Here is a 13681-nt window from a genome sequence, read left to right as displayed (position 1 = left end):
AAAACTTAAGAAAAAGAGAATAATAAGTTTAAAAATACTTTAAAAATTATAAAGATGATATAGATATCATTTTAGACGGAACAAAAAAATAATCTTGTCAAATATGAAACCCTAATGAAGAAAAAAAAATTGATAAGGAAAAATTAAAGAAAATTAAGAAAAAAAGAATTGTAAGGTTAAAAATGATAGACATACCATATAGAAGAGAGAAAAAAATGAAATTATAAGTTTAATGAAAATAAAAACTGATTTATAACTCCCTCCCTATTGCTTTTTGTAGGAATAAAAAAATCAAAAAATATCATCAACAATGTCCTCATCATCAAGTGATGAAGCAGATGAAGTTTTTGATGAATTCGTCGATGAAGTTGTTGATAATTTCATCGACACAGTAATTGATGGTCACCCCAACAAGTCCAAAAGACGGGCTTATATCGAAAGAGCTCGGGAACAAGGACACAATCAGCTGTGGAACGATTATTTCAATGATAATCCTACTTACCCACCGGAAATGTTTAGGAGGCGTTTTCGAATGAACAAATCATTGTTCCTTCGCATTGTGGAACGTATAAGTAATGAAGTTCCATACTTTCAGCAAAGAAGAGATGCTGCCGGAAGGAACGGGCTATCTCCACTTCAAAAGTGTACGGCAGCGATACGTATGCTCGCATATGGTCAGTCAGGAGATACATATGACGAATATCTCCGACTTGGTGACAGTACAGCACGTTTATGTTTAGCAAATTTCACTGATGCAATAATACTATTGTTTGGAGATGAATATCTACGAAGCCCTACAGCCGAGGATCTTCAACGATTACTCGATGTTGGAGAGGTACGGGGGTTTCTGGGAATGATAGGCATCATCGACTGTATGCATTAGGAGTGGAAAAACTGCCCAACGGCTTGGAAAGGTCAGTTCACACGGGGTTCAGGAAAGCTGACAATTGTCTTAGAAGCCGTGGCATCACAAGATCTTTGGATATGGCACGCATTTTTCGGCTTACCAGGTACACTCAACGATATCAATGTTCTTGATCGGTCACCTGTTTTTGATGACATCTTACATGGTCGAGCGCCTAAAGTTAAGTTCAAGGTCAACAACCACACTTATCGTTTGGCCTACTATCTTACTGGCGGAATTTATCCAAACTGGTCAACATTTATCCAATCCATCCCACTTCCTCAAGGTCCTAAAGCCGAGAAATTTGCACAAAAGCAAGAATCCGCCAGAAAAGATGTCGAACGGGCTTTTGGAGTATTACAGTCGAGGTTTGCAATTGTTAAAAACTCAGCTCTACAATGGGACAAGGAAAAGATATGTAAGATAATGAGAACTTGTGTCATATTTCACAATATGATAGTAGAGAACGAACTACACGGTAACGCTCAAATAAATGCTTCTGAGTTCGAATCAGGAGAGTCAAGCAGAAGTTCAAAGGTGACAAGCAGAGAAAGTATTCAAGCTGGTGATATGTTAGGCATGCGCAGAGAAGTTCGAGATCAAGAGAAGCATGCTCGTTTGAAAGCTGATTTAATGGAAAATATTTGGCAAAAGTTTGGTGATGAAGATGAATAAGCTTTGTATATTTTTCAATTTCTCAATTTATGTAATGTACTCTTTTAATGTATTGAATAAATAGTTTTCACATATTTAATAATATTTTTAATATTTTATTCATGTATTCTGAATAATTTGAATTTAAAAAAAAATTAAATATTATTATTTTAATCTTATGAACTCTTTCTTCAGGTTCACCAATGCAGAAAAAGACAAATACAGGTTCATAACTATTTATGGATTCACAAAAAAATATTAAAAAAATCATGTGAATCCCAAGGGGAGTTTCACCAATGCTGATGCTCTAAAGAACAAGATGAAGGTCAAGTTAGATTCGCAAAAGTGATGTAAGATTCATCAATAACAAAGGGCTGACTCTATTGTTGTCTTCGCAATTTGCAACTTGTGATACATATCAATAATACAAAACAAAAGGAACTTGGAATCAACACAACACAAAAAGGATACCAAATATTGTATTCGATATATATATATATATATATATATATATATATAGCTACCATATACATAGATAGACACAAGAGCATTTTTTAAAATACCACATCTGGAGTTTTATTTTATAAGATTACCATGCAAATTTTAGCAAAAAAAAAGATTACCATGCAAAAACAAAAAAATTCAAAATACCATAAGGTTAAGGAAGAATTTTTATCAGTTCAAGAGCATCTCCAAAAGAAACTATATAACTTCAAATATAAAGTTTTTTGCTCTCCAAAAAGAAACTTCAAATTTGGAGTTTTAAATAGTGAAACTTCATACTTTTGAAGTTTTTTCTTTTTATTTGCATTTTGGTCCTTATAATTAATTGAACATCAGATTTATGATTATTAATTATTTTTCATTTATTTTTTTAATCCTTAAAACTTTGTATATCATAAATATTTTAATTTTGTTTTTACAAATACAAATTTTACACATAAAATTAAATGAAATTTTTTAAATAAGATTTATAGTATTTTAAAACTAGAATTAGACAACAAGAATATTACAAAAGAAACTTAATAAAAAATATTTTAAGAAAATACATGAAGATATAATTATTACACAAATTTATATATTGCAAGAATTTTAATAGTCTAGTAAATTTGCTCTGGAACCTCCAAAATCTCTAAAATATTGTCCAAACAAATTTTGTGTAACCGAAGATGAAGCATTACATAAATAATTTTATGGAATAATGTGGTATTTTGCTTGTAGTTTAATATTTAATTTTCTATTTTTATTTATAATTTTATAGTTTAGTGTAAGATTTTATTAATTAATATTACTTTAGTATCTTTTTTATATGTGCTTATTATTTATAAAAGTTTTATGGATTTATATTAATTAAGACAAATATAAAAACCATAGTGTAAACTACAAATGATTTTGAAGTTAAATTTGAAGTTTTTCTTTTGGAGAAGAACACATTGAAACTTCAAATATAGAGTTTTGAAAACTCTAAAATAGATATTTTTTTGAAAATGCTCTAAAGTTTATAATATAGCATTTTAAACACGATACTAGATTCTGACTCGCCCTTGAAAAGGCAGGTATATATATTTTTTTAATTTTTTTGAGAAATTTAATTTTTATATTTGTGTTATTTTTTGTAATTATATTGGGAGAATTTCATGGTACCACTTTTCATATTTACTACCATTAAAGAGACATTTTCAAAAATACATTCTTCATTAAATGGCAAAAGACTCTTATATCCTTGTTTTCTATATATATGATAAATCATTATTAAAAAATATATGTTTTCGAATTATAATTTTTCAAATTCAAACTTTTTTATAATTTTTTTTTGAAATTTTTTCAAAATTTCTTTTTAAAAATCGAAAATTACGTTTGAAACTATTTTTTTAAAAAAATTATATTTTTTAAGTATTTATTTATATATTTGTTAGAATCCTAAATTTCACATTCCAAAAATCATACCCCTCATAAGTGTCTTTTACCTTTCATTAAAAGTGAAGGTAAAAATGGTTAGTATAAACATGAAAAGTGGTACTATGAATATGGTATTTGTGAGAATTTCTAATATTAATTTAATTTAATATAATTTTTGGTAACTATATTAAATATGTCAAGTTACATAATTATACACTTATGCCATATGAATTTCAGAAATTATTTTTAAACTTTATTCCTAAAGTGTGCAACATATTATATTTTTTTAGTAGTTACTTAACATAATTAGTCAATAATATTCATATCTAAAAAACTCAACTCGGAATCGACCCTAAAATCAAAGTCTCGTACTCTATAGATCTAGCCTATATACTCGAACGGTTCTTAAAATATTATATCCGAAAACCAATATTAAATCTAATATGTACCAAAACCAAACAAATTTTTTGAAAAGTGTTTGAAAAACATAATTTGTAATATATTATTTATCGAGTATTAATTTATAGAGGTTCTACTGTAACTAGGTACCAAATAGAAGATGACGAAAACCTGTAAGTATAGACAGGAGAAAAAAATGGTGGTTACGTCCACAATACGATGTTTATATTTAGTTCATGCAGTGGTGCGATTGTTATGCTGAAGTAAACATGGCCCAGCCCGATTATTATGCGTGGTTCCACAATTTCCTAGACTATATTTGCGAAGTGATTTTATCACATGTAATTTCTACAATCAATTTCACAAAATAAATATGACTTGATTACTGAAATTGATGACATGTCTTATAACTTAATATGACATAGACAATTGCATTTAATGTTAATTTATATTTTTGGTAAACCTTTTAAAATATGGTAATAACTCATATATTACATTTAATGTCAATTTATATTTTTGGAAAGTTTTTTAGAATATGAGAATAACTCATAAATCATCATTAAAATATATATATTCAAATGTGGCATTATAAATTTCAAAATATAATTTAATTATATATTTTTTAATTAAAAAATTTTATTGCTAAAATTTTCAAAAATGTATACAATTTTTTTAGAAAACTATAAAAAATTAATTGTAAAATCATTATTTTCCTATATGTCTACAAATTTTGTAAATATTGTTTAATTTTAATTTTTGGTAATTATGCAACTTTTACAAATTTATTTAATATATTTAATTAAAACAAATAGATAGAAAATCTATCTAAGATTATAATTTTAAATATATACATGCATATTCTTAAATATAATTTTTATGTTTCATTAAATCAAATTTATATTAAAATATTGATACGAAAAAGAAAATTTACAATATTAACAAAATTTTATTTTAAAATATAATTTATATTTATTTGTCAATAAATATTTTAACTGCACATGGTGCAGGAAGACACCTAGTATATAATTACTAGATTAAGATATGTGTCTTGCGCGGAATGAATGTTGTATATAGATACTATTTTATGTATTATTATTATTATTTATTTGTGTTTTTATACTTATATTAAAATAGTAAGAGGTCAGTGACTATTATATATAAAACTAAATTGGTCCAGACATATAAATCAAAATAATCATCGTTGTTTAAAATTATTTTATGTTAAATAAATCAAAATAATAATTTTTATCTTTTATATTGTTTAAAATTAAAATTAAATTGATATCAACATCAATGTATTGTATATTTTATTAATATGACTATTTATTAAATAAAAAGTTTCTATTCACATGGTTTTATGATCATTTGTATTTTTATAACAAAAAACTGAAACATTGATAACAAAATTTTTAATATGAAACTTTTAATATTTTTTACTAATTTATAATCATTTTTACAAATTCAATAAAATAGTAAATTCTTAGTATTTGTTCAATAAAAATTTTGAAATTTAAATATTTATACATTTTATATAATATATAATTTAATTTAAACGATATTAATATAAATAAACATATATATATATCTTGTTATAATTTAATGAATATTTCTATCTTGTTATAAACAAAAATTAAACCATTGATCACAAATTTTCAAAGTGAGATTTTTTAAAAATTTATTAATTTATATTCGTTTTTAAAAATTCAAAATATAATATATATAGAAAAATCAAATTTTATTATTTGGTTAATTTATTGTCTAATTTATTTAAATCATAATAATATAACAAAATATAGAGGATGTATAAATTATTATCAAATCTTTATTATTTAAAATCATTAATTATCATATATATTTTGATTAGATTAGGTAATTCCATATGTTCGATTTAAGGAAATAATGAAGAATATATTTATGTTAATAATTAATTATATGTTTAGGTTAATGAAAAGTACATTATATGTTTAGATGGACCAACTTATTTTTTTTAATATTTTGAAACTGATTCTCGTGATGACGTGTGTCATGGTTCAAATGTTGTAATGTTTCTCTTTTAATATATAGGGATTATATATATATTTAATCTAATATTTATTAAATAAGACATCTTACTCATATAATTTTATGAACGTTTGTATCTTTTTATATATAGAAATTAAATCATTGATCACAAATTTTCAAAGTAAGATTTTTTAAGAGTTTACTAATTTATATTTGTTTTTAAAAATTCAAAATATAACATATATAGAAAAATCAAAATTTTTATTATTTGGTTAATTTGATTGTCTAATTTATTTTAATAATATTAATATAAAACAAAAATGATTGAGGATGTATAAATTATTATCAAATATTTATTATTTGAAATCATTAATTATCATATATATTTTGATTAATTACGTTTGTTCTATTTAAAGAAATAATAAATAATATTTTTATATTAATAATTAATTATATGATTAGTTTAATGAAAATCATATTATATGATTAGATGGACCAATTTATTTTTTTCTAAGGATTTTGAAATTGATTCTCATGATGACACGTATCATAGTTTAAATGTTATAATGATTCTTTTTTAATATTATATGTTTCTTTTTTAGTATTGCGAACTACATCCTGAATACAAATACTGCAACTGTATAACAAGATGACTTGTTCATAAAAAGGAGACCATAACTATATATTGACATGGAGAATGCTAAAGAAAGAAGCATAGCCACACTTCTCGTATATAAGAAATCAAAAAGGCATAGCTGAACATATATTCTCTCTGCTCCTATAGTTCGAAAGTTGGGACCAAACTGCCAATACGAATCAGTGATCTTGGTTGTTTTATTAAAAAAAAAAAAAATCTTGGTTGACATTGCATTCATTTTCTTACACGTTACTCAACTATTGGATGCTATTCTTTTGATCAATTCTGGATAATTACTTTAAATTACAGTAACCCAATCTTAGATCCTCCATACATCTGGTGAATGGGCTGTTATCGATAAGGAAACTAGTGACGGGCCCTTATCAGTAAGGAGATTACTAACGGGCTGTTATCAGTGAGGAAATTAGTAATGACGCTTAAGAGCACCCACATCGGAGAGGAGAGAAAGTTTGGTACTGTAAATCTTGATATAAATAGAGGAGCAAGCTTTCGTGGAACACTCACGCAGCCATGTGGTGAACACAAAGCGAACTATTCTTTCGCCTTTTACTAAAGAATACCGTGTGTTCTCCATTCTTAAGTGGCATACGCTTATTTTTGGAGGGTTTCTGCCTTTGTGTGGAACCCAACATAACTCCTAGTTACAAACTCTTGTCTCGTCTCACAGCAAGTTAACATTTTTGAACGTTTTTGGCAAATGGTTTTCAATTTCGTTTTATTAGTTCAGATCAATGGATCTAACTAATAGCCTCTGAGCAGAGGAAATTTTCATGTTCACCAGTTGTGGATCATTTGCATCATACTTTCATTTCATCAATCAATCAAATTCCATTGAGATACTACGAACAAAGATCAAACAACTCATATCATATACTTTATCCCTTCTGGTAAAAAAAAAAACATCATATCCTTTGCAAAAAGTTCAACAAAAAGCACTGTGTTTGTTGATGACATGGACTATTAACTAGGACTGTAACATGTTAAAAAGAACTCACTGGATATAACCAAAAATACATATAAATTTTCTACTATAGTTTCGTATATTATCCTCCATCCTCTGCTTTTACAGTTTTGACTTTTCACGAAAAATAGACCTAAGAATTCTACAACATAAAAACCTGTCTAGAGCTTTGAGGAAAGATCCATGAAGTAAAGCTTGAGCGTCTCGTATGTCATGAAGCAAATCCCAACACCAGGAACCACTTTGTAGTACTCCGGAAGAATCCCTCTGTACAAACCTCTCACTCCTTCTGTCTTGATAATACGCTTCAATGTCCCGAACAAACCCGTCTTGTAAACAACCGCTCTCCCACCAATGCCTTCTAGCTGCTTCCTTCTCCTCACCAGATCCAATGGAAACGTAGCTGCGGTTTTGGTTCAGAAACACAACACGTTATATCACATATGCATTGATTCTATGAAGTTTCTACTACTGCTTATGAATGCAACATGAGGCAGTCTCATTAGGATAAACACACAAAATCTGTAGTAAACTGAACAATCTGTAACAGAAGTGAGATCAGTTGTGTTTGATCAAGCAACTGTGAGACTAAACGAGAAGCATGCCCAAAGAAGTAAACTCCTCACACTAAAAAACACTAGAATGCTTGAAGAGTTCTAGAGAAGGTCATAGTTGATCATATCAATATGCTAGTGACAGAAGCATTCATACGAGAAGCAGACAATAGTTTTTCATTATGTGGCCACGGTACAAGTTAACCATGTCCACCTATTAAGCATCAACAACATAGAAACCATAGAATACTGAGTTGAGACAATTGATGTGATGAAACTGATGCTACTGTTAATATAATTAGCATTTAAGAGAAAGGCATAGATAGATAAGTTACAATCAAGTCCCCATGGCGACCAAGAGAGATAAAAAGGGTCAAAGAATAGCAGAAACAACTCACCTGTTGAAGATGCCATGCCTGAAAGACTTCCACAAGCTAGACTGACCACTACAGGAGAATCATGAGGCCTTAAAGGGAAAAACAAAAATATTAGGAGACATCATAGTTTAAAAAAAGCAGAACTGAAAAACTTCGAGATGGAGTTATTACCTGTTTGACATCCAATAAGATCTCAAAGATTCATACGCAGAAAAGCTAATGGCAATACTAGGCCCAACACCCTGTATAAAACCAAAACGAAATATAAGGAAGGATATAACGTTTATGATCATTTGTTCATCATTGTTTTGTTGTGGGAAAATACCACAAGCGTTGTTCCAAGTCCCTTGTAGAGCCCCAAGATACCTTCATCAGTGCTGATAGTGCGGAGCGTATGCCAGATACCGGTATAGTAGATTACTTTTGTCTGCCATCCATTCAAAGAGTCAATACACAGCTAATGCATGCAACAATGCTTCAGCGATGAAGAAACTGCAAACCTGAGCGGCAAGACGAGTTCTAACGAGATCAAGAGGATAAGTAGCAGAAGCAGCAGTGATACCAGCCAAACCACCGGCTACAAAATGCACAAACACGTTTGAGCTTATACTCTCCCTGTGGTTTTCCATCCCAGTTACCATATACAGGAACTGAAAAAGAAAAAAAACTATCAGCACCGAATAAAACTTGTAGATAGATAGATAGATACAAACTCTACAGACCTTCTTGTAGTGTTCATAAGTGTAGAAATTGACAGAGGAATAAGGAAGGCGATGAGCGATGGTAACAAGGTTCCCTTTCCAGAAAGCCTTGAGCCCTTCTTCGTTCAATATCCGTGAAGCCTCGTGTAATATGCTCGGCTTTTTTAAAGCTGCTGCATTTGTGTGCATTCCTTGTACCTAAAAACACACAACAACAACAACAACAACACAGTGTCTTAATCAAGAAGCTGTCCACACACAAACAGTGCAGCTAATTAAGATAAAAATTGAAAGGTTTGATTTTTCTTCTTTTTTTTTTTTTATCGTTCCCCTCTCCGAACCTGGAAGAGGATGGTGAGGCGAGAGAGAGGGGCGGTGCAAGTTTTGCTAAAAGCTCCGGCGATTCCTCCGGCTAAGAGCTGAGAAGCCGATTCAATGTGAGATCTCTGATCTTGCGTTAGACGATGAGAGGAGGCTTTGTTGCCGACGACGCTTTGACCTGAGCTTACACTGACCCTAGCTTCCGTCCGCATCACCATTTTCGCCGCCGGAGAGATTATACAATACCCACTTGAAAAAGATTCAAACTTTGATGAAGAAGAATCGGTCGAGAGATGTTTGAAATGGTGTTTGCTTTGGTCTGTAATCTCTTCTTTTTGTATGCCTCTTTTCTCCAATTTCTTTTTCTTTCTATTCGGTTACTTTTCTCAGCTTGTACGCTTGTTTCCAACGCCACACCCACCCTCACGGCAACATTAAAACGACTGCGTTTTTGATGCAACGAGCGGTTTGCCGCCACGTGATCGTTACCTCTTTCTTCTTCAATTGTTTTTTACTTTTTACCTTTTGTCGGAATATGGTTGCTCTGTAATGATTTACAGTTGCTTTTCCACATCCACTCGATCTGAAAGCCGGTTAGGTGGTACGAATTTGAAAACGTTGTAAGAAGAAGATATTTATCGTCACCTCTCCTACTAGACCAGCACGTGTTTCTTGTTTATAGAAAACATCTTTCTTGGTTATGAGTTTTCCTTTCCCTCTAAACGTAGAATTAGGATCACAGCCGGTCATGGACCAAATATAAAACATTCGCTTTAAATCCCCGAAAATTTTGAATTTTTTTTATTAAAATCTTTACTAAATCATTTAAGGCCTTCAAAATCTTAGGACCTGTTCTGATTAGAATCAGTGGTGTTCTTAAAGAGTACAGATCATGAAGTTGAAAAAATAAATAAAAAGGTTTACGCATTCATTTCTTAATTAATCGCAAGAGATCACCGACTAAATGTAACGAACCAGTCACCAACACCTAACACACACCAACAAAAATACACAATAAAAATCTCAATTAGACCAAGGAGAAAAATGCATAATACCTAACACGTTTTCCTTTTTGTTTACCTGAAAACGAACTTGTTGACTCCGGCGAGCACTGTCCCTGAGCCAGTCAACGGCCAAAGGAAGTGAAGAAAATACCAAACTCCTCTCTTCTTCTTTGGAATCACTTCTTGACTTAGTTTTTGCTTCACCACGTGCTAAATTATCCCAAAGCCTCTTAAGACCGAACTGCCACGTTGCGGAGTCATCAACACGTTGCTCAATCTTTGACCGAGATCCCACTTGGTTGTATACAGACATGTTTGGCACGAAAACTGCTTTCCTGAATTCAACTCCTACATATCATTTGAATTAAACAACATCATTTTTTTTAAAGGAAAATAAAACAACATCTTATTAAGAGGTTTCTTCTGAAAGCCTAATCTAATAACATAAAACAAACCTTGATCAGTGCATTTAGTCCTTAATCTTGGAAGAAGCAAACATGGATCACGAACAGACATACAATTGAACAAGAGTATCTGCATATATTGTAATGCCAACATTATTAGATCAAACCAGAAATTTTTGAGATTGAAGACAAACTCTACCTGCTCTGATCTTTTCTTGTTTCTTTCTTTGACCTGTTGTGAAAACCAAGTAGCGCAAGCTTCCATGCTTTCAGGACTATGAGCTCCATCAAGGTAAAACACAATCTCTTCAGGTAGTTCTGAATCAGGCACAATCATAGCTCGTCCCATCAAATAAGCATTTGACAATCCAGAGATGAATCTTTCAGGTAAACCGTTCTGTATTCAAAAAGTAATAGTTAGTCACTCTTACTCAAGAATGTTTTATTCATTGTTTCAACGTACTGTATCATCATTCTTGTCCTCAATACCAATCTTCTGAAGAAATGTAGAGCACAACGCAACCGCAAGACTAGCGTTTAGAAATTGATGTTCTCCTTGTAGCCCTAGTCTTTGACTAGAGTCCAATGGTTCCACCACTTGAAGCTTCACCTGAAACAAGTACTAATTAATAACCTTACATAGGCCTGCGGGTTCGATTCAACATAAGTCTTACCGAATTAATCTGAAATAAAGTTTGGTTCGGTATTCAATTTTAGGAAATCCTACGAAAGTTTTTAATTTCGGTTATTTTAGATTAATTTTGTTAAAATTTTGGATAAATTCCGTTAATTTGGTTACTTAGGTTCGGGTTTTGGTATAGTTTGGATAGTTTTTTTCTTAAGAAAAAAGCCAAAGTAACCGATTGCCGAACCAAACAGAACCGAAAACCAAAGTTTTCAGAAAACGTACCAAATTGAATCGAAATTCTCACCAAACTAACGGAAATTTCGGTTCGGTTCAAAATACCAGGTCTAACCTTACATATCTAATGATTTGGTTGTTTTGTATAGCCCCTTATACCTCTAATTTTGAAGCTTTCTCATTAAGTACACGCATTGCTTCATCAGGTTGAGTCACCGTAAAAGCAGGAACTCCACTCTGCAACAGAGACAGATCATTAAGAATGAAACTGAAACTCGAATACAGAACTTCTTGTCAGCACCTTGAAGATACCAGCTTTCTCTGCAGCTATTTCAGCAAGTGTGTGTCCTAAATAAAAATAACTGATCAGAAGAGAGAGAAAAAAAGCATTGTATCCAGAGCAATGGCGAGAAAAAAAAGACTAACCAAGAATCTCCATATGATCATAACCAAGAGAAGTAATACCACAGACAACAGGCTTCTGAATCTATGATTAACATAATGCTTTGTTAGAGATGAAAAACATAGTGAATAGAATCTTAATAATGCTTTGTCCTACCACGTTAGTCGCATCGTATCTCCCACCTAAGCCAACTTCTAGTATAACAACATCCACCTGCGTGTAAACATCAATAAACCTTATATGACTTAAACTACATGAGTTAGAAAAAGAGATTTTGTCAGAAGAACCTGTTCTGTTGAGAAAATCTTGAAAGCTAACAAAGCAAGGAAGCAGAAGTAAGTAGGCATTGGGATCTCATTGCTGCTTTTCTCCTGCGCTTTAGTTTGCCATGGTATTAACCAGTGTTCTTAAAATTGGTATAGCCGCGCTTAGACATCAGGTCTAAACGAAACGATCTTTTTAAACAAATTAGTCTAAGCGTTCAAAATATCGGTCTAGGCGTCCGCCTAAACATTAGTCCTCTATAAGGCACCTAACCACCGTCTAGTTATCTCTTGAACACTGGTATTAACGAAATAAAAGAAACAGAGAGAACCCTTAAAGCCTTTATGAATGTTCTGTTTCTAAAAAGCACCACCTTGAGTTTATGGAAGCAACACCAGAAGTAGTCCACAAACTTCTCCTGGCTTATCTCAATGCTGAAGCAAAAGCAAATTGTGTGTGTTTTGAACATTTTCTTTAGATGAAAGCATGATGATGTTTATGTATGCTTTCAGAAACTCACCCGTTCAGACGGAACCTCTCTCGTACATCGATTAAGTGAGGAGATGTGAATAAACCAGTTCGAAGACCGTAACCACGAAGAATAGATTCTGAAAATGTGCATGTTGATCCCTTCAAACAAATACACACTAAACTTTTAACGTTCATTGTATATAATCTCAAGGAACTGATGAGCCTTTACCTTTCCTTTAGTTCCAGCCACATGAATGATTTTCAACTGTGAGACTGCTTCTTCAAGCTCAAGAGCCTAAGAGATTCATGAAACCATTACAAAGAAGTTCATAACACACTAAAAGTGAAGGTGATTTTTGGAACCTTGAGATAATGGAAGAGGAGATGAAACCGGTGAGATTGGTTTTTATTAACAAAGAGGCTTCGTTTTGTGATTAGAGACGACAATGCATCCAATGCGTTCTGGTAACGAGCTGATGATTCATCTTCATCTTCTTCTTTTTCAGTAAAGTAAAACAGAACACAGATGAATATATAAAGAAAGAAAAACTAACGTTCAAGCAAAATCTTATTACAGAACATATCGAAACAGATGACTTACCACTTGCCATAGAACGAATCCAAAAGCGATTTGTGATCTTATTGGGGTTGGTAATGAGAGGTCTCAACTTTCAATTCAATCTAAGCGATAAAGGTGTTGGCTTTTTTATCTCTACATATACATATATACCGAACAAAACCGTTATCCATTCCTTAATGGATTCATTTCCACTAAAATATGAACCAAATGTGGACCCCAGTTACACAATAGTTTGCAATTAGGCTTGGTCCATTCGGTCTTTGG

The 13681-nt window shown here is 31.3% G+C and overlaps 2 protein-coding genes, 1 non-coding gene and 1 pseudogene across 7 annotated transcripts; 2 read left to right on the top strand and 2 right to left on the bottom strand.

The window, feature by feature from the left end:
• The first annotated feature begins 310 nt into the window (after positions 1 to 310).
• LOC125592005 lies at positions 311 to 1791 on the top strand (annotated as a pseudogene).
• A 5230-nt stretch (positions 1792 to 7021) lies between these two features.
• Positions 7022 to 7140, top strand: LOC125592221. Its single transcript, XR_007328063.1, has one exon. It is a non-coding gene; the product is annotated as a U5 spliceosomal RNA (small nuclear RNA).
• Positions 7141 to 7365: 225 nt separating this feature from the next.
• On the bottom strand, positions 7366 to 10224 carry LOC106360789 (mitochondrial substrate carrier family protein B-like). Its single transcript, XM_013800456.3, has 7 exons — positions 9450 to 10224; positions 9130 to 9306; positions 8908 to 9057; positions 8733 to 8834; positions 8579 to 8649; positions 8429 to 8496; positions 7366 to 7879 (listed from the first exon to the last, which is right to left on the bottom strand). The coding sequence occupies exons 1-7, from the start codon at positions 9645 to 9647 to the stop codon at positions 7638 to 7640; spliced, it is 1008 nt and encodes a 335-aa protein (XP_013655910.2). The 5' UTR covers positions 9648 to 10224; the 3' UTR covers positions 7366 to 7637.
• A 26-nt stretch (positions 10225 to 10250) lies between these two features.
• On the bottom strand, positions 10251 to 13569 carry LOC106360786 (folylpolyglutamate synthase). 5 transcript variants are annotated; one of them, XM_013800454.3, is made up of 15 exons: positions 13439 to 13569; positions 13201 to 13334; positions 13067 to 13132; positions 12887 to 12996; positions 12740 to 12800; positions 12390 to 12473; positions 12259 to 12315; positions 12126 to 12186; positions 12001 to 12047; positions 11859 to 11936; positions 11301 to 11447; positions 11037 to 11234; positions 10889 to 10967; positions 10510 to 10781; positions 10251 to 10417 (listed from the first exon to the last, which is right to left on the bottom strand). In XM_013800454.3, the coding sequence occupies exons 1-15, from the start codon at positions 13446 to 13448 to the stop codon at positions 10358 to 10360; spliced, it is 1464 nt and encodes a 487-aa protein (XP_013655908.2). In that variant the 5' UTR covers positions 13449 to 13569; the 3' UTR covers positions 10251 to 10357. The 5 variants fall into 5 exon arrangements, with proteins under 5 accessions (XP_013655908.2, XP_013655909.2, XP_022563974.2 ...); XM_013800455.3 differs by having other exon boundaries at positions 13201 to 13331; positions 13439 to 13568; XM_022708253.2 differs by lacking the exon at positions 13439 to 13569 and having other exon boundaries at positions 12390 to 12478; positions 12887 to 12974; positions 13201 to 13331.
• Between the last annotated feature and the right edge of the window lie 112 nt (positions 13570 to 13681).

This window comes from Brassica napus, chromosome C8 (assembly GCF_020379485.1).
Source record: "Brassica napus cultivar Da-Ae chromosome C8, Da-Ae, whole genome shotgun sequence".
In the NCBI taxonomy this organism is placed as follows: Eukaryota; Viridiplantae; Streptophyta; class Magnoliopsida; order Brassicales; family Brassicaceae; genus Brassica; species Brassica napus.
The sequence above is the reverse complement of the archived record's forward strand: the minus strand, read 5'-3'. Positions and strand labels throughout refer to the sequence as shown.

Bases quoted from the DNA above. Each gene is read 5' to 3' on its own strand.
- LOC106360786 (XM_013800454.3), bottom strand. The intron at 12,187-12,258 runs GTAGGACAAAGC...TGTTAATCATAG, and splicing joins GATACGATGCGACTAACGTG to ATTCAGAAGCCTGTTGTCTG. The intron at 10,418-10,509 runs GTAAACAAAAAG...GGTGTGTGTTAG, and splicing joins GTCAACAAGTTCGTTTTCAG to GTGTTGGTGACTGGTTCGTT.
- LOC106360789 (XM_013800456.3), bottom strand. From the start codon at position 9,647: ATGGTGATGCGGACGGAAGCTAGGGTCAGTGTAAGCTCAGGTCAAAGC. The intron at 9,307-9,449 runs GTTCGGAGAGGG...GTGTGTTTTTAG, and splicing joins GCCTCACCATCCTCTTCCAG to GTACAAGGAATGCACACAAA. The intron at 7,880-8,428 runs GTGAGTTGTTTC...CCAAAACCGCAG, and splicing joins AGGCATGGCATCTTCAACAG to CTACGTTTCCATTGGATCTG.